The 26,308-nt window shown below is 43.1% G+C and overlaps 1 protein-coding gene across 3 annotated transcripts in view; it reads right to left on the bottom strand.

The window, feature by feature from the left end:
* Positions 1-26,308, bottom strand: part of STAC (SH3 and cysteine rich domain) — a 101,128-nt gene that overhangs the window by 26,244 nt on the left and 48,576 nt on the right. For all 3 annotated transcript variants that reach the window (XM_036870751.1, XM_036870750.1, XM_036870749.1), the window contains exons 3-7: positions 14,937-15,037; positions 13,335-13,416; positions 11,837-11,952; positions 8,587-8,665; positions 719-783 (exon numbers count right to left, since the gene is read on the bottom strand). In XM_036870751.1, coding sequence (XP_036726646.1) covers positions 719-783; positions 8,587-8,665; positions 11,837-11,952; positions 13,335-13,416; positions 14,937-15,037 — 443 coding nt within the window. The remainder of the gene's footprint in view (positions 1-718; positions 784-8,586; positions 8,666-11,836; positions 11,953-13,334; positions 13,417-14,936; positions 15,038-26,308) is intronic.

Raw genomic sequence — 26,308 nt, 5'->3', positions numbered from 1 at the left:
CTCTGAGGTCGACTCTATTGTGTCCCCAGTTTGTACACTATACAAGAGTCTTACAGGTATTGTATAAACATTAGCTATTATTATTAACTACATAAATGTTAATCCTGTATAAATGTTTATGCTTTATAACATACCTAATTTAAAATTATATAATATGTAACAGATATTGTATGTTGTACCATTATATATGTATATATTATATAAGTAATATATAATTGTATACTATATTTAAATGCATAATATAATAAATATATGCCATATATAGAAAACATAAACAAAAGTTGTACACAACTACATTCTTTTTATCTGTGATTCGCTCTGCTATCCAAAGCTCAAGTACTTTATGCAATATTATTCTATTCTAATTGCATATGTAAGTTAACATAAAATGTAATAAATATATACTTATGTACTTTAAAATAGTCATAATATATTACATAATTATATAATTAACACACTGTAGAGCATATATCAACTTGTATGTGACATACATAACAGAAACAAAAGCATACAGTATAATGCTTATCCTTTGTACCCCGGATGCACTGTTGTATTTGTTTTGCTCAATACTGTCTATGCTATGTGCCTTATGCTACATTATTCTCTAAAAATGCTGGTCTGGGCCCCCCTAAATCAATTTCATGACCCACTTGGGTGGTGACCTACAGAATGATCTAAGGACCCTGTCTGGTCTGTTTTCCAAGACGTCCACAAATACCTGGTGGTTTATGTTCTTTGCTTGGTCTCTGAAATCGTCAGTGCCATTTTCTGGATACGTAAACACTGAAGGAGACAAGAAAAAGCAGGAGCTTTATGAATCCAGTCACCATGTTTTGGAAACATGCTTGAAAGATGTAGCTTTATTTCTTCCCAGCACCATACCTTCGACTTGACCTCTGCCCGCCTTTTCCTCATCCTCAGTGACCCAGCTCTCGTGTCATCTTCCACGTGATGCTCCCCCTGTCTCCCTTGAGCATCCTGCACCACCCCCTCTGCACGCCCACACCCTCATACAGGCCTCCAGGCCAGCACACATTCTCCTGCATTGCTTGGTCTCATTTGGCAGAGTTCTTCTCAGGAGCCGAAACCATGTCATTAACCTTTGTTAAATGTATCAAATCATTTGTTAAGGGGATGGTAGGTGAGCTATGGCCCAATTTAATTGTATTTGAATTCAGATTTTCAAATACCAGATTCTTTGATCTCTATTCAGTATCTTGACTCTAGTTTCTTAATGATTTCTACATTCTATTTGCAGAGTAAAGCTTTAGTTTTAAACTTCAAAATACTTCCTCAATCTCTTATTGTCGATGCATTGGGGCTGCTGTTGAGAAAGAAAATTAAATAGTGGTTTCTCATTTAGTTTGTTCTTAGAATACATAATTCTCTGCCTTTCGCATTTAAGCAGCCACTCTGTGGCCTTCGCTGAAGAATAAGGCTTCTTATAATGGGCAGGAGTTTTCACTGTCCACACACACAGCTGTGGGAGGTCCCTGATGCGTACGGGGGGCTCTGCCTTAGCTAGTCCAATCAGTCACAACTATCTCAGAGACCAACATCATGTATCTTCTTAAATAAACATAAAAGGTAGCAAGTGTTTCGGAGTCTATACAAGAGGGTTGTAGTGGTGAAATTAATCTACCTTTTAGATGACTTGACATTCAAAAATAACACATTAGTCTTCCCTTTGGTCCTCCTTCAGAGGATCAAGGATACCAGCAGAGGAAGAGAAACGCACCACGGAAAGCTCTGTACCCTCTTTCAGTTAGTGCATCGACAATCTCCACTGTCCTTAAAATGGGCTCAATAACTGTGATGTAGAAAACACACTTCAGAACAAGAGCCCCTGTAAATGTACTGATGCTTAGCAAGCATCTGTTGCCCATGGTTTATAGTTCCAGAGCCTGTGGGTAAAATTCCATTATCCCTAGGAAGCCAATATGCAGTCACTGGAGGCGCTCTGCTTTGTAGGAAAATGAAGGGCCTTGTCTGCCTCAATATTTGGCTATGCAACTTCCCGGTTTAAAAAGAGTAGAGACGAGCAACAATTTTCTCTGGTTTTAAGTGATTACCTGAAATCTTGGCATAACTGGATTCCATAAGTATAAAACTGGATACATTTAAAGAATACTGAATGTCTGAATGGAAACATGGGAAGAGCATCTTAGAAAATTCTTGATTGATCTAAAAGGGGGACTACATAAGGTACATATGCAATATTCAGTTTGACTGATTTTATAATTTTGTAATTTCACATTATTTTAGCTTTTCATTGACTATCTATTAGGCATCACAAAAATGTGTATCATTTTGTGAACTATGCTGAAAATTATTTGAAGTGACTCCCAATGTGTTTTCAGCTAGATGGTTGCAAACAGAACTGGAACACTGTCAAAAAAAAATGATTTTTTAAAAAACCCATTCCTTCTGGCTATTTCTAAGACTTTGATTTGAGGGGAAAGGCATAAAGAATGGTAACTATTTTACCAAAAAAATGTATCAGACACCTTTTATGTTTGGTACTTTTTTTTTTTTTTTTTTGCTACTTTATTTATTTATTTTTGGCTGTGTTGGGTCTTCGTTTCTGTGCGAGGGCTTCCTCCAGTTGCGGCAAGCGGGGGCCCCTCGTCATCGCGGTGCGCAGGCCCCTCACTATTGCGGCCCCTCCCGTTGCGGGGCACAGGCTCCAGACGCGCAGGCTCAGTAGTTGTGGTTCACAGGCCCAGCTGCTCCGCGGCATGTGGGATCCTCCCAGACCAGGGCTCGAACCCGTGTCCCCTGCATTAGCAGGCAGACTCTCAACCACTGCGCCACCAGGGAAGCCCCTATGTTTGGTACTTTTAATTCATTTCATTAAAAATAATTTGGCCATTGATTTCACCATGGACACATTCAAAATCTATGTGCATTGCACAGGCATATTTTCTTATGTTACAGATGCAAAATGAATCTTTAGTTTTTGCTAGTCCCCAAAGAGCTTTCCTCTTTTCCTTTTCTATATTCCGTCTTTTCTTTTTTACTTTGCAGTCCTGGGAGGCCCATGTCTGCCTCGAGATGATGATTTGGTTTTTCTTCTTTAACCTGGTCATGTACAAGTTACATTATCAGCTTATTTGACATTGACTCACATTTGCATCCCCGGAACAAGTTCAACTTGGTAATTATGCACTGCTTTTCGAAAATGCATTATTGGATTCAGTGCACTAAGATGATTTTGTTTCAGATTTCTGCATCCATACTCACGAGGGGGACTAGCCAGTGATTTTCTGTCTCGGGCTGTCTTCCTTTGATTTTGAGGTATTACGCCAGTCCCATAAATTAAGTTAGAGAATGCTGCTGCCCGTGCTCCCGTGCACCTCCTGTTGTCCTGAAAGAGCTTATGTAATCCGAAAATCTTACCTTCCTTAAATGTTCTTCTTTAAATAAATTTATTTATTTGTTTGTTTATTTTTGGCTGCATTGGTTCTTCATTGCTGCGTGTGGGCTTTCTCTAGTTGTGGCGAGCGGGGGCTACTCTTCGTCGCTGTGTGCGGGCTTCTCATTGCGGTGGCTTCTCTTTGTTGCCGAGCACGGGTTCTAGGCGCGCGGTCTTCAGTAGTTGTGGCTCTCGCTGGCTCTAGAGCTCCAGCTCAGTAGTTGTGGCGCAGGGAAGTCCCTCTACCCAACATTTAAGGAGGGACTTCCCTGGTGGTGCTGTGGTTAGGGATCCGCCTGCCAATGCAGGGGACACGGGTTTGAGCCCTGGTCTGGGAAGATCCCACATGCTGCAGAGCAACTAAGCCCGTTCACCACAACTACTGAGCCTGCGCTCTAGAGTCAGTGAGCCACAACTACTGAGCCCACGTGCCACAACTACGGATGCCCGCGTGCCTAGAGCCCGTGCTCTGCAACAAGAGAAGCCACCACAATGAGAAGCCCGTGCACCGCAACGAAGAGTAGCCCCCGCTCGCCGCAACTAGAGAAAGCCTGTGCACAGCAACGAAGACCCAAAGCAGCCAAAAATAAATAAATAAATAAATTTATTTAAAAAAAAATGTTTGGTAGAGTTTATTTATAAAGTTGTCTGGGATAAAGTTGTCTGGGCCTGGTATTTTTGTTGTGCAAAATCTTAAAATATTGATTGTTTCCACCATAATTGGAAGCAAAGTCAAGTTCTCTGTATTTCTATTTCCTCTTGAGTCAGACTTTGGTCATTGATAAGTTTCTTGGCATCTGTCCATTTAAAAACAGTTTTAAATGTATTGGTGTGAAGTTGGTCATAAGATTCTTTCTTGTCAACCTGTTACATTCCTCCTTTTTAATTACTTTTTGTTTCATCTCTCTCTCTCTTATTCATAAAAAATTATTAGTGATTGTAAATTTTATTTTTTTAAAGAACTGTTCTTAGAATTTATTGACCTACCTGTGTCATTTAATAATTTCTTCTCTTGTCTTTATTAATGCCTTCCTTCTGCATTCTTTGGGTTTGTTCTATTTCTTTTTCTGACCTCTTGAATACGATGCTTAGATTATTACTTTTCAGCTTTTACTTTTTAGTGGAATAATTTTAGCGCTAAATACTCTAGGCACAATTTTAGCTGCATCCCACAAGTTGTGATGGGCGTGTTTTCATTATTATTCAGTTTTAAATATATTTCAATTTTCATTATGACTTTTTCTGACATGTGAGCTTTTTAAAAATATGTTTTTAATTTCCTAAAGTATGGGTTTTCCTAGTTATATTTTGAATATTGATTTCTATCTTGTTTGCATTGTAGTCAGAAAAATGTGTTCTGTATCATATTAATTCTGTGAAATGTGTGAAGCTTGCATTATGGTCCAGTAGGTGAGCAATTTTATTTATTTTTTTGCTGCATTGTGTGGCATACAGGATCTCAGTTCCCTGACCAGGGACTGAACCCACGCCCCCTGCAGTGGAAGTGCGGAGTCTTAACCACTGGACTGTCAGGGAAGTCTCACCAATTTTTATAATAGTTCCATACATTCTTAAGAAGAATGTGAATTTCCCATTTGTTAGATGGAGTGTCCTTTTAATTTTAATTTAATTTTTTATTATTTTATTTTTTAATTGAAGTATAGTTGGTTTACAATATTGTGTTAGTTTCAGGTGTACAGCCAAGTGATTCAGATATATATTCTTTTGGAGCATCCTTTTAAAGTCAATTAGATTTGGATTGTCAAGTGCATCCTCAGATCCTCCACGTCTGTACTGAATCTTTTTGTTTATCTGATTTGCCAGTGACTGAGAGGAGTGTTAAAATCTCTCATTATGAAGCGCGATGCCAATTTCCTAATAGTTCTGTCAATTTCTCCTTGAGTTTTTGTCATTTTGAGGCTATGTATTAGATAGACACTTCTCTTTCTGCTCATGACCTTGCTTCCAGTGGAGTTTCTGGCAGTTAAGCCAAAGGTGAAGACCAACAAATTTGCCCATGTATATTTCTGATCCACCCAGGAATAGTGTTGAAAACAACAACCAGAAACACTCAGACCTACCCAAGAGCTTTTATAATATAAGAGAGAAAGCAGAGACTGCACTCTTAGCACTAAAGACATGAGTATGAATTGTACCTTCTTCTGAGGTGGCCTTGGAAATATTTCTCAAGGATTTTGACATAACATCTGGCTGGCAGAAATAATACCTGTGTGCCCTATGTACATTTTAGAACATACATGAAACAGGTAAAGCAGAACCAGAAGATCTCCTTGCCAAGACTGTGAGAAGACGAGTGGGAAATTGGACTATATAAGCAGGGTGTTTTCTCTATGTTGTTTCTCAAACTACATGGACAGAGCATTAAATCCAAATCAAACGAACACGTTTTGAAGCAAGCTGATGCATAATTAATCCCTCTCGCTTCTAAGAGTGCACATGAAGAAAGCTACTGCTGATCAAAGGAATAGCTAATAGATCTCCAAAGCTTTTTAGAGGTTTATCACTTGCTAAGTTCTTTCAACAGATTTCTTTGAATAAGACTGTGAAAATGCCCCTTAACATGAAAGAGACAGCAAATCATCAACTTTGTGTCCTTGAGTGTATTACTCCACATCTCAATTTCCTTATCTATCCAGTATTTGTTGTGTGTGTATGTCTGTGTGTCCCTGTTTGTGTGTGTATATTGGAGGAGAGGGGTTAGACTAAATGGCCTCTAATCTGGCTTCTCAAACGTTAACAAGCATATGAATCACAGGTCTATATGGAAATTCTGATTTTTCAGGTCTGGGGCAGCCTGAGATTCTGCATTTCTAATGGGCTCTCAAGTTCTGCCCAGACCGCTGGGCCATGGGCCACATGTAGATTAGTGAGGCTCTAGGCTGCATCTCTGACACTTCGTGACCTGACGATGACTTCATTAATAGCAATGGTGCTTCATACTGACGATCCCCAAATACAGCTGTTCACATTATAAAACCCTAAGAAGACCATTTTTGAGTAAAGAAATCCCCAGGGCAAAAAGAGACCTCAGCTACTGAGGAATGGGTGACAGCATCCATAAAGCTGGACCAGGATGGTGGAGGCAGAGAGGGAAGATGTGGGCCCATGCTGGGTGTGATTTTGAAGAGCAGCAGATAAGATCTGCCAACAGATTGGATAAGAGGTGTGAGAAGAAGGGTGTCAAGGCTGATGCCACAAGTCTTGGCCTGATCATCTAGGAAAATGGCGTTCCTACAACTAAGCAGGAGCAACTGAGGAAGAGCTGGTTTTGGTAGGCGGGGGTGGGGGGTGAGTGAGGGAATCAAGAGTCCATTTGGGTGTGTTAACTTGAAGATGCCTGCTCTCCATTCAGATGGCCATTTCCAGTAGGCTACAGGCATCCAGAGGCAGCAAAGAGGCCTAATGCTAGGAATGAAGTTTCAGAGTCATCAGTGTATAGATAGCATTTACCTTTGTTACCTCATTTAAAGATCACAACACCCTATGGATTTGTGTTATTATTATGCTCATTTTAGAGGTGAGGTGACTGAAGCAGAGAGAGGCTAGGTCTCTTGAAGACCACATGATCACTAAGTGAAGTCCAGCATCTACCTCCACAGCAAGGAGGGGCCAAGGATCAAATATGTCCAGTGCAATTAATGATGAGGATGCCCCCTGCGATTTGGTGAGAAGTGCCAGGGGAAGAAGGCAGGCAGAACTCAGACTCAGGGGACAGAACAGCTGACAGACTTACAGCACTGAAATGCAGCTCTGGCTTACATTCCAGCCTCTGGTGAGTTTGGTCCTAAGATACTGACAAACTCCAGGGTTGCTCACCAAATTCAGTTGCTGGATCTGCAATGCTGGACAGAAGTGGGCTGGGAGGTCCTGCAGGGTTACTGCTCTGCCACGAGGTCCTCTGGCAGCTGGCACTCTCTGATTTGTCTTTCTAATGGCACTGCTAAGTGCTTGACGGATGTCTGCACTTATCTGAAAGTAGTGTTCTCCCCATTTGATGCCAAAGACTTATTACCCTAGCAGTGTGCTTTAGCAGCTGGGTGGGGTTGGCAAAGGGGGCCCTAATGGACGCTGACGCTTATTTAGAAAGGAGGGTCATGGGGCGCTGCCTGAGGGAATCGCAGAGGCCCCATCTTAACTAGAGAAGAGAATGAATGGATTCCTAGAGCTAAGGAAGTGAAGTGATACCTTGTAAGACAGCAGCTGACAAAGCAGCTATGGGGTATTTGATGCAGAAGTCCTGCTTCCAGTCTGGAAATGGCAGGGACACTTAGTCAAGTGGAAAATCTGTCCAAGGTGGTGCATCCCTGTGCTTCACCTGCGGGTATTAGAGCTTCGAGGGATAACTTCTGCCAGGAGAATGCATTCAGCCCAAGGTAACAACGCAGGTCAGGACCTGCAACCGTGCTGGGTTATGAGTGACCCGAGGACAGCTTTGTGACCTATGTAGTTTTGCTGCTGGTAGTAAATACTTCATAATTAGTTTTTGGATAAATGAGTGGAAATTAAGTAGTTGTTGACATCAAGAGGCTCATCAAGATTCAGGCATAAGGTGCTGGTTATGTTTCTTTAAGTTCTGGTTTAAGAAGAGGTTCTTTCTCAATGTTAGCAAGCAATAGCATGTAGTCAGCATCTAATAAGTATTCTAGAAATTATTATAAGAAGGGCTTATGCTATTAGAAAACTAAACGATATTAATAAAGAATGTCTGGCTAGATTGTGCGGATCAGTTTTTGAGTCTCAGTTATCTCTGCTGGGGAGGAGCCAAGGTGAGGCCCACACTCCCCGGCACCACCCCTCACCTGGAGTACTTCCGGTGTAGGATGGAGTGGTTCTCTCTGGGATGCTTTGTTATCCAGTGTAGGTCAGTGGGGGAAGTGACGTGTTAACAGAAAGGCCTGGAAGGACCTCTATGTCCTTAGGGCATGAGAACTCAGAAGACAGAACTTAGGGAATGTTAGAGTCAAATCACTGAAATCCACCAGTGATTATGTCCGGTTTCCCTCCAGAATATCAAACACTTGCCCGGATTGAATTCCAGAGCTGGCAGAGAGAGGAGCCTGGAAGTCAGGTGTGCCTGCCTGCTGACCTGGATGACGGATGTGATTCCTGTTTGTGCTGGGCGGTGCTAGATCCCCACACACCCCACTTACCGCTGTTGCTGCGTTTCCGTAGGCCATACACGCCTGCTGGCCCGTCAGCCTCTTCAGGAACCTCCACAAGATCTGAAATCTTGAAAAGAGGAACAGCGTGGAATGAGCAATGTCATTTCAGGGGCCGACTGAGCAGAGACTGTGATACCAGTAGAAGAGCTAAGGTGGAATTTACATGACACTGTCTTAAGAATCGCATCATTGCTCTTCTGTCTGTTTGGTTAACTTCAGAGAGGCTGTGTATTGTCTTACAGGCACTGTCCCTCCCTCCCAGTGTCCAGAGCAGGCTCAGGGGTTGGCACATGACAGGTGAATGAGTGCCTATATGCACAGGCCACAGTTAGGCTATTTCCCAGGAAGAGACGACAGAGAGAAATCAGAATTCCTGCCCACACCCTGTCACTTCAAATGGTCAGTAGAACTACAGCTCTTTCTAGGTGAGTGTTAAATATCAATTATAGAGAACAAGATGCACTACTGAGGGATGCATTACTTAGGTATGAGTTTAATGCTGTTTCCATTGCTGCGAAAAGTAATTGCTTTTGTAATAACAAATTCTGCCCTTTCTTGTGTATAAGAGAAGTCATAGTTATAATTTAGGTTACAGAAATAACAACAATAATAAAGCAGCACTCTAAATAGCTAATTGTTACCAATCATCTATCATGTGCTGTTTTTACATACTTTATATGAATCATCTCATTTATGCTTCACAATAATCCTCTGATAGGCCTATTTTTCAGATAGGAATCTGAAGCCCAGAGACAATCAAGAACTCAACTTGAGGTCTCAGAGCTCGTAAGTGGTGGAGCTGGAGTTTGAACCCCTGGTGTTGTCTCCAGAGCCCAGGCTCTTTTTTTCTTTTAAAGTATAGTTGATTTACAATATTATGTTAGTTTCAGGTGTACAGCATAATGATTCAGTACTTTGCAGACTGTACTCCATTAAAGTTATTTCAAGATAATGGCTATAATTCCCTGTGCTATACAGTAAATCCTTACAGCTTATCTATTTTATGTATAGTAGTTTGTATCTGTTGATCCCATATGCCTAATTTGTCCCTCTCCCCTTCCCTTTCCCCTTTTGGAACCATAAATTTATTTTCTTTATCTGTGAGTCTGTTTCTGTTTTGCATATCCGTCATTTGTATTATTTTTTAGATTCCACATATAAGTGATATCAGACAGTACTTGTCTTTCTCTGTCTGACTTATTTCACTGAGCATAACATTCTCTAGGTTCGTCTCTTAAGCACTGTGCTTCACCCAGCAGTATAGCTGGACTAGCTCACATGGGCTGGTGAGAGCCTTTAGGGTCATCACACTGGTAAGCTTGAAATTGGCCACAGTGGGAGTATTTACACCATGGAAATTGGCAAATGCTACAAATCGGGGTCCAGCCCTCGTTGGTCATTAAACATTTACACCACAGATCGCCTCTTTCAAAGGGCCAGATGCCCTACTTCTATCTGTGCATCTCTCGTCTCTTTAAAAGAGGAATTTAGGGGGCCTTAGAGGAGAGTCATATTTGTAAAACAATTTATTTATATCTTACTAGAGAGGAACAAGTTTGCCTTCCTAACTCTCCTCATCAGCTCTAGAGTACTTTAGTACCACCTTCCTGAGACTGATTTCTTCTTACAATTTAGCTTTAAGATTTATTTCAGCCATTCTTCCTTTCATGACACATCAGAAAGAAGAAAAAAAATGTCACAGGGTCTCTAAGTCACTTGTACCCTGTTCCTCTGAAGCTCACTATTTCTGAATAGAAGTTGCTATTATTATGTTAATTTAATCTTACAAAACTGAAGATTATTCCTAAACTAGCTAACCAACTCCTAGAAAGTTTTCGAATTTGGTTTCTGCTGATCTTCCCAAAGCCGTCAAGTCTTCTCTATTCTAGAACATTTGAAAGCACTTGAGAAGAGACCTAACGATTTAGAAACAGCCAGGCAGCAACTTCCCAACAATGTAAAGCAAATGCCTCTACAGCCCTGGAAGAAAATCAACCTTTGCTATGTGGGAATATGTTCGCTTTAGGATATAACAATACTGCCAGGATGGCAAGAGGCTGAAGTTCATTACTACCTACCCTGCAGGAAGGAAGCAAAGTCATGTTAAAGTAGCAATCAATTGTTTCTGTTTGCTTCCACTGAGGCAAGTTGGACTCTGGGGAGAGTGAAGTGACAGATATTTAAGTACAATTTGATTTGTCTTTGTCTCCCTGCAGCTCTCAGAACAAAGCCTTCACAGAGCAAAATTCCGAGAAATATTTACTGATGGAACCAGTGCCAGGAAGTATAAGTGGAATATGATGAACGAACATGTTACTGACATTGAACAAACTGTGCTTTTTGCCCCTAAAACCAGTCTGTAGGGTCGAGACATTGCTAGAAACAAAGCTGTTTTAGACACGAAAGCAGCCTGGACATCCCTCAATTATGCCTGTGACGGTCTTTCTGCTCGTAGCATCAGTCACAAATGTGGAGGCGAAAACGTTCACTGTCTCCCGCGGAGTGTTTCTCAGGATGTCTCCCTGCTGTGACGAGCAAGAGCTCAGAACCGCAGCAGCAGACATCGCTGCTCATGCGGGCAGGTCAGGCCCATCTCTGGGGAGCCTTCTCTCTGCTACAGAGTTGTGTGGCATCTTGGGGCATTCATAGAAATTCTGGTTGGGAAAGCCAGAGAGAGGATGATGACACCAGGCCACAGAGATGCACACAACACTCATTTTAGATCAGGTAAAACATAAGAGAGAGGTGCTTGGGAGGGTGTGTGTCCCATGGAGGGAAGCGCCCCCCTCCATTCCCCACCCTCTCCCCGGGGCGGGCAGTGTTTGTGTGAAAGAAATCCAAGGGTGCACCTTGCCTTAGAGAGACAGGACTGAGAAAATGTGAGAAATGGCTGTATTCTTGAACTGGGATGTAGCTGGAAGGAGAACTGGACACAACTGGGACTCCTCTGCTTCTGCCCCTTGTTTGGGCCGAACCTTTCTATGTGTCGGGCGGATAAGCTAGTAGTGGTGGGAGGGGGAGGGAGAGAGAGTCAATGAGCCTGAGGCCAGGAGCGTGGTCTTTAGGAGGAAAGTAAAAGGATCTCTGGGGGTTGGCCCCAGAAGGTTAACCTTTAGTGGCCCAAAGGCACTTGGAGCTCCCTTTAAAGGCTGCCTGACCCCCAAGAGACTCCCCCAGCCTGATGCATTTAGGTGGGACCCACACTGCACGGTGCCCGAGGGAGGAAGAGGACAATTACCGAGGTTCCGTGAGGCGAATTGGAGCCGCTGCCAGAGCTGCCCTTCTTGGTTCTCTGGGCCAGGGAGGTGCCGAAGCGGAGGGTCTCATAGACAGGGTCCACCTTATTGCCACAGGCTGCAGCAGAAGAGAAAGCTCACCTGAGAGAAGGGTTTCCTCATATCACGGTCGGGATAGATAACCACCTATCATACCTCCCGGGTTAATGGCTCGAAAAGTAGGTCCTACACAAGAGACCCTCTTACCCCTGGGAAAATGGGGCTTTTGTGGTCAAGTTTCCTCGCATGCTGCCCCACGACCTGTGCCCATTTCCCAGGTCCCTCCACTGCACTCAGCCCTCTGTGCTCCCAAACCTTTGCTGATTGACTGGCTTTCCTCTTTGTTATCCACCCGCAGGACTCCAGTGCCCAGGTTCTTCCTAGAGACCAGCTTTATTTCCTCTAGTGAAAGGCCCTGCTCACCAAGGTACGAAGTCTCGTGACACAAAGTTTGCAGTAGGAGGCAACCGTTTTGAAAGACTTGGACATTACCAGGCCTCCTGGAGTTTCTAATTAAAAGCTTTCTAGTTTGTAAATTTCTAGTTTAAAAGTTCCTCCCCCTACCCCCACCAAAAGGCAAACATAAATGTAGAGATTTTCAGAAAGGGAGAAGCAATGGAACTGAAAGATATTGTTGAGGAATATATTCAAGCCAGAAATACCTAAAAATATAAGACATTTTTTCCTCATGAAAGAATAAACAATATTCAGTAAGCCCCTTCCAAGCATTGGTTTATAATGTATACCTATTTTCTACAAAAAATTATGCAAAGCAGCCATTGCTGGTTTTTTTTTAATTAATTAATTTATTTATTTATAGCTGTGTTGGGTCTTCGTTTCTGTGCGAGGGCTTTTCTCTAGTTGCGGCAAGTGGGGGCCACTCTTCATCGCGGTGCACGGGCCTATCACTGTCGCGGCCTCTCTTGTTGCGGAGCACAGGCTCCAGACGCACAGGCTCAGTAACTGTGGCTCACAGGCCTAGTTGCTCCGCGGCATGTGGGATCTTCCCAGACCAGGGCTCGAACCCGTGTCCCCTGCATTGGCAGGCAGATTCTCAACCACTGCGCCACCAGGGAAGCCCTGCTGTTTTCATTGTATAGGGTCCAGCAGGTTGAGTAGCTTGTTCAGACACACAGTTGGCCAATGGAGGAGCTGGGCTTTGACCCAGGTCTATGGGATGCCAGGCTCCATGCTCCTTCCACTCTGCCATGCTGCTGATGGCCTTTGGGACCTGGGTTCTTTGAAGCTTCATCAGGGAGAGGACAAAAATTTCTGGAGAATTTGGTTCACCTTAAGTTTCCCCTCCAGCAAAACAAACAACCATAACCCAATTAGCCACCAAACGAATGCCACCCCCTGGCCCCCCACTGGTACTGCAGCACCGGGACCTGGGAGAAGAGCAGCCATCAGCTCTGACGTCACTGCTCCAAACCCAGCTCAGCCCACCGGGTCCCAACTCACCAATGGGCATAACTTCTTTAATGCATCCAAACTGTTCATGAATGAGCAAGGGGGAGCTGTAGTAACGCCGAAACCCCTTTGGCTGGAGACAGAATGAGAAAGAGAAGGGCTCAATGTTATTGATGAGATGGAGAAAACCCCACGAGAACTCTAAAAATGAAACCAGTTGGTTCCTCTAGGGGTGCCTCCCTGTCTCCCTTTAAGACGCTGACATGTCCTATAATTTATCCCTGGGGTCGGGTTGGGAGGTCCAGGTGTCAATAAGCAAGCTCCACTCCCTCCAGAAAGCAAGCCCCCAGCCCTGCCCTCCCCCGTCCTGCTTCTCCTCTGCAGGTGCACATTGCAGCCTCCTTTATGTTGGGCTCATTATTTCCCAGGATACAAATGGACCATTGTGTGTTACTTCACCACGTGGTTTATTAACATCATTAAAAGGCCTGGGCATGGGCAAGCAGACCTCACAGGTAGACCTGAAGTCCCTTGTATGTCTGATGAGCTCTACGCAGAGCTTTGTGTTCTAGATTCCATTCTGTTTTTCTGACCTCTCATCCATGGCTTCTGCCTTGGCTTGTGGGAATCACCATGGGAGGAGGAGGAGGGGAGCACATGAGGCAGGGGTTTTGGAGAAAAGGACACTGCCAATCAGAGTACGGAGATGAACTCTCTAAGAATCCTGACTTACTGTACCCCAGTGTTAGAAGGGAACTTAAGGGTCCCACCCCTACTAGAATTCCAGAATCCCTTCCAATGTTCCTAGCAAGTGGTATCCTCCTGTGAACACTGCTGGGGATGTGGATAGCAGGAACTCTCACTAATCCTGGAGGCAGGTCCTTGGTGACATGATCTCTGATGGTTAAGACTTGGAACCTACTGATCCTAGGCCTTTTCCCTGAAGCCACAGAGGATGACAGAATTCTGTGTGACAGATCTTAAATTTTTCTGAAGACAGCTGTCATGCCCTAAGTATGTCTAGGGTAGACATTCTTGGTCCCTTCTATAATTCTTTGGCCATCTTAGTTTCAACTATTCTCAAGTGTTCTGGGTGGCTTTTTTATCATTGTGTGGCACCAGTATTGAAGTCCACCCCTGAGATGTGACAATCAGCCCAGAATGGGCCAGGCTAAGCCCCCAGCCCTTGGTTTGGCCACCATGATCTGTTACAGTGGTAAAGATGTTTACTACTCTCTCCACTTCTGTGGGGCGGTTCATCTCTATACCATTCTTGATACGCACTGAGCTGTCAGACAATTAAGCTGGGGCTGAGGGGGTTCCTGGGATGCCTGCTTTTTACTTGCAAAACCTGGACAGTCCCAATGCTAAAACCGGGAAAGTGCCGACCCAGGACAAGTTGTCCACTCTATGAAGGACACTGAGCCCTTTCCACACGTGCAGCATGCATCTCCTAAGTTGACAAAGTTCCTCCTTGCTCAATCTTTATGCCAACTAGGAAGCCAAGTTGTCCAGCCAGAGACGTGGGGGGTACCTTCCCGGTGTCCAGTTCTCAGGGTGCTGCCATGAAATATTTTGAATGGAGTGATTTCATCGGGCAGGCAGGGGCCCTGAGCAGCGGTTCCGGGGCACACTCCGGGCACCAGCCCTTACCAGCTTGCCCATGCACCGCTGGGGTGCCAGGCCGTCCATGCACTTGTGGTGGACACTCATCTTACAGGCCTTGCAGCGCAGTCCATGCTTAGCATTTGTTCCTGTCAGATACATGGTGAGCTTTGGTTAGGATACAACCTACTCTTCCCTGGCAACTTGTATGAAATCACTGAAAAAGTGGCCATTCCCATAACCCAGCTAATTCCTCTTTCCTGTGATGTTTATATGAACATTTAAAAATGGACAAAATATTACAGTCGATTCTTTTACCTTCTTCCATATTTTCTACCCAAAGTATCAGCTCTGGTTTCCTTCTGCCCCTTTCCTGTTTATTCCTCCAGACAATCTCAACCTCCTCTGCTTTCATTGCTCACTCAATTCAAGCTCGCAAATCCCACTTTCTTTGCTCTTCATATGGATCACATTTCTGCTCTTCTGTGTATCTTGCTGAGTCGTCCAAGTCCTGAAATTCTACCCATTTTTACCTGAATTCCCATCACACAGTCTGAACTATTGGGCAAACTCTCTGGAAAATGACCAATAAAGGGGCAACAGCGTGGTCTGTGTGAAAGTGGGGCTGATGATGGTCTAAAGTGGGGGATAGAGGGCTCGATCAGACACCAGCCCCTGCCTGGGGGAAAAGGAAGAGGAGGTGGGGGGCAGTGAAACTACCCCTGCAGTGAGTCACTTAGTGTCCTGGGACAGGGTGCCATAACGGGTGAGAAGAAAGAAAGCAGAGGAGGGAGGAGAGGCAGAGAGTCATCCTGGCCACTGTGTCCAAAATCTCGGCCTGCACCAAGGCCCAAGGCAGCAGCACTGGAGAGGCATCGGGAGGACAGACCAGAGGGCGGGATGTGGGAGCTTCAGGAAGACAGGAGTAGTGCTGGGCACCTCATTTGTTGTTTTAGAAAGTGGCTGGATGGAGGCGAAGAGAGGATGTTAAAATGGGATGTCTTCTGTCTCCACTGACTCCAGGACAGAGGATACAGGACAAGAGGTGCCATCTGCTCTGACTTATGAAAAGGAGGTAGTAGGCTTCCAAGGAGGTCTTAAAAATGAGGCGCCAAAATAGATTTCACAGTGCTTAGGTGACCAAGCAAATCAAGCCTACTGGAAAAGCAGAAGGGAGGTGGGAGACTGGAGGGAGAATTTCTTTGTAGAGTTGTTGAGGCACTATTAGTTTTATCCCTAAAACTATGCTTCTCTACATAATGAGAAGAAGGAGGTGCTTTCTTCTCTTCTCAGTCTCCTCCTACTGAGAGGGATTTTGAGGAGATTTGGACACATGGCTGTGGCCACACCCATGGGAGCGTGTAGGTGAGGGATATGGGTGACCAGTGGTCCTGCCAGCCTACCAAGGAGAAACAGCCATATAGGCAAGGCCCGCACCTTAAAAGCTTGTCAGCAAAAGGATGTGTGAATACTTTCCATGGATCACGTGGAATGCTGCCCAAGAAGACCAGCTGGAAAGGCAACGAGCCTCCCTCAGTAGGAATTAATATGTCCATAGGCCCTGACACATGAGGTCACAGGTCTCCCGGTATATCATAGCTGACCACAGACACAAAGCGACGACAGCCCAACACACATAAAATCCACCCTCTTCTCCACCACTGCCTCCTCCAAACCATCACCACGCCTTGTCCAGACCAATTCCTGACTGAATTGCCTTATCCATTTTTGCCTTCCTCCACTGTGTGTAGAACCTCCTACTTAATGGTCTCTCGGTAGGTTCTCCCTGCTTTTCTGATGTTATACAAAATGCTCACCATGGTGGCGAGACTTTGTATGATTTGGTGGGAGCCCATTTCTAACTTTGTCTCAGGCCGACCCCTCTTGCTCACCAGGGTCTAGCCACATGACCTTCTTCAAGTTCCTTGAATGCACAAGCTCTTGAATCCCTCAGGGTCTTTACACATGCTGCCCTGTGTGCCTGCAATGCTTGTCTGTAGCTCCTCACTTGTTTCACTGTCCTCATCCTTAGGGCCGCTTGTCACTTCTTCAATGAGGCCTTCTTGGGAACATTCCCCCTCCTCCACTCTAAATTATCTCTTTTTCCTGTTAGTCTTTTCACAGCGCTCTGTTATTATCTTTCACAGGATTTATCACAGTTGTTATTTATTTGAGAGTTCGTTTTTGTCTTTTCCTCTGGACTATGAACTCAATGAGGCTAAGGACTGAGTCTGTCCATTTGCTATTGTATACCCAGCTCTGGGTATGATGCCCAATAAATACGTATTAAAGAAATTAATGAACGAATTCTTTTATAGTCAGTCACACACACAATGAAATCAGTGGTGACTGATTTAGATAATTAATTTAAGTTGATTTCATCGATGGTGTAGGAATGGCATTCAAGAGCTGAAAGAGGACTTGGAGATCATCTATGTGTATGCTTTTATTTTATATTATTTTTTTAACATCTTTATTGGAGTATAATTGCTTTACAATGGTGTATGTGTATGATTTTATTTCACAGACGAGAAGCCTGAGGGTCCAAGCAGTAGAATGACTTGCCTCAGGTCAGAGGAGGTCCTGCTTAATTTCACTCTTTCCCTGCTTGACCCAAACATTTCCTCCTTTTATTTGGCTTGTTTAACCTACATGAGGATGCAGTTGAGGATAATGAGATGATAAAATAGGGACTATGAGAACCTGACAGTCAGCTGAGAAAAGCAACAGGAAAACTCTTGACTGGACAAAGGCCTAGAAACCCTTCAGGAGGTATTACCTGAAAACTCCCTTCACGAAGGCAACATTTAACACAAAGTGTGTCTGCTGTTATAAACACAGAAAGTCGAAGTGACATATAAACACACCATAAATTACTGGGTATGTGTGCTTGTTCATAAATACTAGTTGGAAAATCTCTTTTTCATTTTGAGAATAACCACTCAGCTGAAAGATTGCAATGTCTTCAAAAGACTGGACTTTGAAGGCAGTAACTTAATTTTTGCTTTCAAATAGAGAATGCTATTTGTGCCTTATGTCAGAATGTAAGTAAAAGCTTCAAAGAGGAAAGTTATTTCATTGTGTGCTGGACTCTGAAATAGAGCCATTATATATTAAGGTATATTTTCCTTCAGACCTGAACACCATAATTTCACTTTTCCTTGCTTGTTCTAAAACACTCCACTGTATGAGTCAGACCACCAGCAATTATTTGGTTTTAGGTGTTCCAATTTCTACCATGGAATAACAAAAGTGATTGAAGAGGCAAGCTTGTATTCTGTGGCTCAGAGACTAGTTCAAAGGAATAATTTAAATCCCAGCAGTGGCATTAGTTTACTGTAGCAAGATATGGAGAAGCTATAATCTAAGTTGTTTTATCACCACTGATCTGCATCACAAAGGCATCACTGAATGTGACCGTTATGCCTCAGTAGGGTGGGAAAAACATGATTTTAAATTTGAATCTGTCTCATGTGGGCTCTTTAAACTTAAGAAAACTACTAACATTCTTGGAGCTTCAGCTGTCTCATCGTAAAATGGGAATAGTACTAACTACTCTCAGGGATGCTAATAGTAATAGCATCATAATATATGCAAAGGGGATGGCATGGATTTACACACTTGGAAAAATAAAGATATTACTGGATTTTGAGTAAATATGGTGGACTGGCAACATGAGTTTCCCACTTATTCATACCAAAACCCCACTAAAATTAGCAAGAATAAAAAAATGGTATAAACGCCCAAATAACAGAGTTACTGGGAGGAGTGGCAAGAGTAGAAGAAAGTTCAACATACATTTGGAAGATAGCAACTGAAGGTGTGGTAAGCAATTTAGCAGAAGAGAGGAAGATTGGATTTCCCAATAGCAGCTTGGAAACTAGAAAGTCATGGAGCTTCAAAAACTGTGGAATTTCAAAATTCTGCAAGAAGAAAATTTCCAACCTAGAATTTTATACCCAGCCAAATTACTAACAAGTATGAAGGCAGAATAAACACATATTCAGATCCTCAGGAGTTAAAAATATTTAACTTTCCATACACGCTTTCTTAGAAAACTACTGAAGAATGTGCCTTAGAAAGATGAAGAAATAAATCAAGGAAGAGGAAAATATCAGATTCAGTGTGCAACACAAGAACAACATAGAGGACAGGTAAATGATATGCCCATATGACAACACAGTAATAGCCCTAGACAGGAGCCACAGATGAAGTGAGGCAGTAGACTTGGGAAAAAATGGAACTTAAACATTTATAGAGCTTTTTTAGATTTGGATATCATAATAGATATGGCATTAGACAGATATATGAGAGTATATAAAAAAAAACAATTATAGGTGCATGAAAAGTCAAGGCAATGAAAAAGGCAATTTCCAGTATGAAGCAACATAAAACCTGTGTAAGGAAAGAAATGTAATCATGGTACAATACTAGAATCAGAAGTGAGCAATGGTCATAATAGTGTATAAAGTGACTATATTTAACACAAAATTGTGATAAAACTACTTGGGAAGATGAGAGAGCAAGGGAGCAGCAGACTGTGATGTGACTCTTGTGGGAAAGTGAGAGTGAGGAAGAAGTGAACAAGCAGGGGTTGCTGGAGGGGTTAGAGCTGAATCCTCATCCTCTATAGCAGGAAGCCAAGACATGTTTGATTCATCAATAAATAGTAGTAGAAGCACAGGATTTAGAAATACTGAAATGAATGCCAGAAGCAACAATTAAAAAGGATGAAAGTGGTTGCCTTTCAGAAGCGAGTCTGGGTTATAGGATGAGACAGTTTCCATTGTAGTATTTTCAGTACCATCAGTACCACCTTTAAACTAGTCTCATGTACTACTGTGACAAAAAGCAAAGTTGAACTTGCAGGAAACCAGGTCAAGTCAGCCCCTTGGAATGCTGTGGTCCTTGGAATATGGAGATATAGCGAAGACATGGGGCCAGATCTTCACAGAAACCATCAGTTCTTCCCTGGGATATGAACTTCTAGGAAAATCTAAGATAGTTCTATGAGTTACAGTTGAAAATTGTTAAGAATGTGACTTATGATATTGAGATGGATTTTGGAATGGATCAATGCAAACCAATACAACACTGATTAACTGTTGGGCACTGAGCCATTTTATGAGCCTGGTATCATTTGCCACTATGGATAAGTGAGCTGTCCATAGAAAACCAAGTGTTGAAGCTCCAGTGAATGAAGAAGTTTATATATAGATGTTAGGAGAAAATATTGAAGGGGTTTTCTCAATGCAAATGGCTGAATCAACTACATTGGATGACAGGCTTTTTAAAAGAAATGATATCGATTACAGATATCTATAAAACAATTGGCCAGACTAATTTTGATAAGATTTTGCCATCGAGGCATTGCTTACCCCTTGGTTGAATTTCATATAGTATCAGAGTTAAAGATAAAACAATTGTTGCCCTTGAGATCACTTACCTAGAGGAACAATATGGAGAATGGGTAAAAATAAGAAAAAGAAATGTGTAAGAAAAGAAATGTAATCAGTACGGTACTTAATCAGCGGTGAACAATAGTTAACATTGTTACTGATAATTAGTTTGCTTCCAGATTGTACAACCATGGCATCACTCCTACAATTTATTTGATAAAATTAATGTAAATTAGACAAGAAAGGTACCTTACCATGATATGGGAAAAAAAACTTTAAAAAATCTAGAAATAAATAATATATATGTTATAAATATGAATATCTAGAAATAGATTCATAAATATTTCTTGGATTACATAAAATATATATAAATGATTCAAAGGTAAATATAGATGAGATAGTTCAAAGATGTTCTAGGCCCCTGTTCTTATCGGTTTAGCTACTGGATTCCCCTCAGCCTCTGGCAGTACAGGCCATGGCTGGGAGAGGAGACCGCAAGGGATCAGGAGATCGCTTGCATCAAGAGTCTGCAAAGCCTCGGAGGGCCAGAAGCCAGGCTCACAGAAGGGCCTCAGAGCCACAGATGAGAGCAAAAGTGGAGGGTGTGTTTTCAGTGCCTGGGCAGACCAGAGGCATTTAAGGGCTAGGGACTATGCAAACAGTAGTAAAGATGACAGAGTTAGTATTTTTAAACTAAAGGCCTTAACAAAACCTCCGCTGGGTGATAAAAACCGGCATTATAATGCAGCTAGCATTATTCATGGGCCATTTGCCTTTGAATAAACACTAAGGCAAGGAATGAAACAGAATTCCGTAGGATTCCCTCCCTGATGGGACCTCTGCTGACTCTCCTTGCTTCATTTTCAATATGCTCCACCTTGAGCTACTCCTTGGTTTTACCAGATCATTTGTGGCTCCTGGCAAGGGTGGCCGGCTCATGCCGCTTGAGCGTTGCTCACATTGCCTCCTCTGCCTTTCTTGCTCAGTTGCTAAACAGCTTCCCATTTTCTTGAAGCCCTTTTAAGGATTTTCCAAAGCCTCCTGCACACACACTCTCCCTGCTTCCATCACCTCAGGACCGACACTCTCCTCTGTTTACAGATACCTTTCACAAAAGGCCCTTGACTTGAAGTGATGGCTTATTCACCTCTAGAACTCCTGTGGCCAGGAAAGGGCTTGGCACAAAGAACATTCCTGTCCGTGAGGAATGATCAGCCTACTCAGACCTGGGCCAGAGAAGCGCCCAGGCTGAGAGAATGCTGGGGTTCTGCCCCACTCATGCTGTGGAAGGAGTGAGGTTCCTTCTTGTGGCCCCTGGCTCCTGGAGGCGTGCGTGACTACGGGGTTCTAGTCGCCTGCAGATCTTTACTGCCTGGGCTCCCAGCTGGTCAGTCTTGCTTTTCATGCCAAAGTTCCAATGTGACTGCATCCTGGTTTGTTGGGACCCAGAACTCTCCAAGCTCCCGGTTGACCCTACAATCCAGGCCAGAATACTGTTCCATCTGATGACTGCCTGACCTAGGAAGGGGCTGAAAGCCGATTCTGGGAATCACTCCTTCCGTCTCTGCTACTGATTCCTCAAACCCTCCTCAAAGCAGATGCTGATAACTATCTGGACCTGTCCTCATAGTGTGGTGTACTAGGAAGAGCGTGAGCTTCAGAATTCGAGCAATACAGCTTAAACTGCTCTCAAACTTCGGAAATCACTCAATAGTTAGAAAGTTTTCTGATAAAGGGGAAAAAACGGGAACATTTTTCCCATCACAGTTGAACTCTACTCATGAGAACTTGATGAAAAATAACCCATGCTATCTGTCCCCTACTATGAGTTCAATTGAACAAGATGGTTTGAAGACCCCTGGGCCATCTTTCCCTGACTATATTCCCCACTCCCTGCCACATTACATCTTTTCCAACTCCTTCCTAGCTTAAAAAAATTAATGGCATTCATTGTTTATAAATGCTTCTGTTGATCTTTCCTATTTCGGTTTCTGACTCCTAGTGGAAAAACTCTCCCTACTTCTCCCGCCCCTCACCCACACTGAGCTCCAAAAATAGCAACAGGAGTTGGGTTGGCTCAGGGCTTTGTGTTTGGAGTCCATAGCCTTTGCCCTCTGGGTCACCAGTTCACGTCCTAGCACCATGGCCAGCAAGCTTTCCTTCTGTTACATGTGTGTGGCTTGAAGTTTTGAGACATGTCTTCCTGAATGATCACTTTCTCATGACCATCTGGAACACCCCTGACCTCAGTAATAATCTCTGCTGCTGTCTTCTCCTCTTCTCTGAGGTCTGCAGTTTTCACAGTCTCATTTGTTTTCTTCAGAATTGTTCTTCTAGCTTAGGGCTCAAGAATTTGTATTTATCCTCAGCTCTCCTAAGAATGGATTGGCCAATCTATGCTGTACCCCGTCTCTCCATCTCCAAAGTGCTTTCCGAGGAATTTGGCATGCTATTAATCTCAACCTTTCATACATACAGATAGCTTTAATCTTACTGAACAATTTTTGAGTTTTATAATCCACAAAGAACATTCACTTGTATCAATGTATTTAATTATCAGTAAATTCCATGAAGTAGGTATTGTTATTTTCAATCTCATTTGAAAGACACTGGGATTAAAAGATGCTCAACATTGCTAATTATTCGAGAAATGCAAATCAAAACTACAATGAGGTATCACCTCACACTGATCAGAATGGCTATCATGAAAAACTCTACAAATAATAAATGCTGGAGAGGATGTGGAGAAAAAGGAACCTTCCCACACTGTTGGTGGGAATGTAAATTGGTAACAGCCGGTATGGAGAACAGTATGGAGGTTCCTTAAAAAACTAAAAATTGAGCTACCATATGATCCTGCAATCCCACTCCTGGGCACATATCCAGAGAAAAACATAATTGGAAAAGACACATGCACCCCTACGTTCATAGCAGCACTATTTACAATAGCCAAGACATGGAAGTAAAACCTAAGTGTCCACTGACAGATGAATGGATAAAGAAGATGTGGTATACACACACACACACACACACACACACACACACACACACACACACACACTGGAATATTACTCAGCCATAAAAAAGAATGAAATAATGCCATTTGCAGTAACGTGGATGGACCTAGAGATGATCAGACTCAGTGAAGGAAGCCAGACAGAGAAAGACAAATATCATATGATTATCACATACACGTGGAATCTAAAAAAATGATACAAATGAACTTATTTACAAAACAGAAATAGACTCACAGACATAGAAAGCAAATTTGTGGTTACCAAAGGGGAGCCAGCGGAGGAATAAATTAGGAATTTGGGATTAAAATATACAGATCACTATATATAAACTAGACAACCAGCAAGGACCTACTGTATGGCACAGAGAACTATTCTCAATAACTTGTAATAACCTATAATGGAAAAGAATGTAAAAAAGAATATATATTTATATATACGTATAACTGATCACTTTGCTGTACACCTGAAACTAACACAACACTGTAAACAAACTGTATTTCAATAAAAATTAAAAAAAAAGAAATTGGGACTGAGAGAAGGTAAAGCAATTGTCCAAGGTCATTCCATCTACTAAGTGCAGAGGCAGAATGCAAATACCCACCCCAACCTCTCTGCCCCATTCTGCCTCTCTCCTGGCTCTCTCTTGCAGTTCTGTATTTTGAATTTGTTTGCAATGATCCACTTGTAGATGCTCACTAGTGCCACTGATGATGACTGTCAGGGCAGTGAAAAAAGTTTCACTTCTATAAATCTGATGGGACAAAGCCCTTCTTTGCCTTTGTCAGCTACTGGAGGTTTTAGAATAAGCATCAAGCTAAGGAGCTTGAGTATAATTCTTTGGGCAATCAGGTCGAGCAAGCATTCCTGAGAAAAGCAGTAATTCGATGTCAGTTTGCTTTCAGAAGAGGGTTGGCAGCAGTGTCAAGGGGAGATGAGGCGGTAGAGATGGATAAAAGAACATAGTTTAGGAAGTTCTTGAAACAGTTCACGTGAGATGTGCTGAAGCCTGGCCTGAGGCAGGAGCAGTGGGAAGAGGGGAGCAAGTTGGCCATGGAGAAGTCACAGAAGTAGAATTGACAGAGTGTGCTGCTCATGGGTGGGGTTTCTAGAGAGAGGGGCTGGGAGAAGTCAAAGATAGCCTTGAGGCTCTGGCCAGGTAGATGGGAGCACGCAGGTGCCATGTGCCCCAGTAGGAGAGGCCAGCAGTAAAGTGGCAGGTTTTATGGGGGAAGGAGATGATTTGCTTCACTGTGGGAAGATGTAGGCATTTCAGCATCCACAAGGCATCTGAGCAGCAGAGTTCTTGTAGCTGAAGTGAGAGACCAGAGCTTGGGAAAGAGGCCGGCCAGCACCAGTACGTGCCCCCTGGGACAGCAGGACAGGAAGACAGGGACAAGCAAAGAGCCCTGAACCTTACTGCTAAGTGGGCACCACTGCTTTGGGGCACTGTCTCATTGCATCTTTATGCCACATCTATCAGAGAGATATTTTTATTTCTATTTTTAAAACGAGAAAATGGATGCTCAGAGAATGTTCCTTGAAATCTCCTTCTCAAAGAGGGCTGATCTCACGTGAAGCGATACAGTCCTTCTGGGTCAGGGTCAAGCCGGTTCACTGTCCCGCCTCGGTTATAATAAGTCATTCTTGTGACTTCTCTTTATGGCATTACAGTGCTTGGATCTTAGACTGTAAGGGATCAGAATGAAGCAGGTGTAAACGCTTGAAGCCATGTTCTTGCCGTGTCAATGGAAACATACATTTCCCTGATTGAAGGTAAAGTGTGTGTGTGGTGAGCACACGTGCCGGCAGGTATCTACGTGTGCCCTCCTGTGCTTGCTTGTTGTCATGTTGTTGGGACGAGGAGTGTGGGGTAGCTATAGGCTTCTGGATCTTTCCAGGTAAGCTTAGCATGTGATAGAATAGTCTATGCTTTATTTTTCTGGTTCAGCAACCAGACAGTGTTTGATCAACTACAAAGAAAATGCTTTAGTATTTCTCTTCCCCTCATCTTCTGTCCTCCATAGCTGGGTCACAGTGTATAGGTGTCTCCCTTACACACACACACACACACACACACACACACACACGTATATACACACACACACCTGCCGGATGCTTTGAGCCCCAGACACACACAAAGGGCTGTCCTATTCTTTTTTTTTTTTTTTTTTACTACTGGCCCAGTTCTGTCATTTATGTGATATCCCTGGGGCTGCACAAGCAAAGGGACCTTTCTAAAGTAGGTCAGTGGAGCGTTCCCTGCCCTGGCAGCTGAATGCAGGCACAGGATACACATCTTCCAACAGGTCTCTGCCTCCCCTGTTTTTAACAGCAGATGGCCTATTCCAGGAGATCCCTAGCTTCCAAACACTGAATTAATCATGGGTCCTTTCTACATTTCTCTGCCACGGCTTGGTCTTAACCTCAAGCAGGAAGGCATAAATCGGCAACATCACAGTCAGGAAAATGTTTTGCAGCCACAAATTTAGAAAAGGCTTAAAGTGTATCCAGAATTCACCGTCTACTTTCTGTCCACCCATCTCCACCTTGATAGATTTCTCCTCCTTTCCTTCTGTCCTAGGCAGGTTTTTAATTTCTTGGTAGGTGGGACAAGGAGGAAATATATGAAGCACAGAGGGTCTCAGAAGAACATGGAAATACATATATTCAGAATCTATTGGCTATGATATTACTAAATAGCATCTAGCTGGTGACCTAGACCTTCAGAGAATGACTAAAAATGTAACAAAAGACTGCCTTGAATTATCATTCTCCCCTGTCCGGCCAGTTATTTATGCAGTGGAAATACTCTCCTGTACTGTCATTTCTTTCCACTAAGGTATGATTTTAAAAGGCTCCTGAAATACAGATCTCTTCTTTGGGGCACGAATAACATTATTTCTCTGGAAATCATGTTTATGCTGTGATTCAAGAAATCACCAAAACACCTGCAAACATCATGATGGATAATAATTTAAGAGGGACAGTCTCTTTCCTTTGGCTA

This window comes from Balaenoptera musculus, chromosome 11 (assembly GCF_009873245.2).
Source record: "Balaenoptera musculus isolate JJ_BM4_2016_0621 chromosome 11, mBalMus1.pri.v3, whole genome shotgun sequence".
NCBI lineage: Eukaryota > Metazoa > Chordata > Mammalia > Artiodactyla > Balaenopteridae > Balaenoptera > Balaenoptera musculus.
The sequence above is the reverse complement of the archived record's forward strand: the minus strand, read 5'-3'. Positions and strand labels throughout refer to the sequence as shown.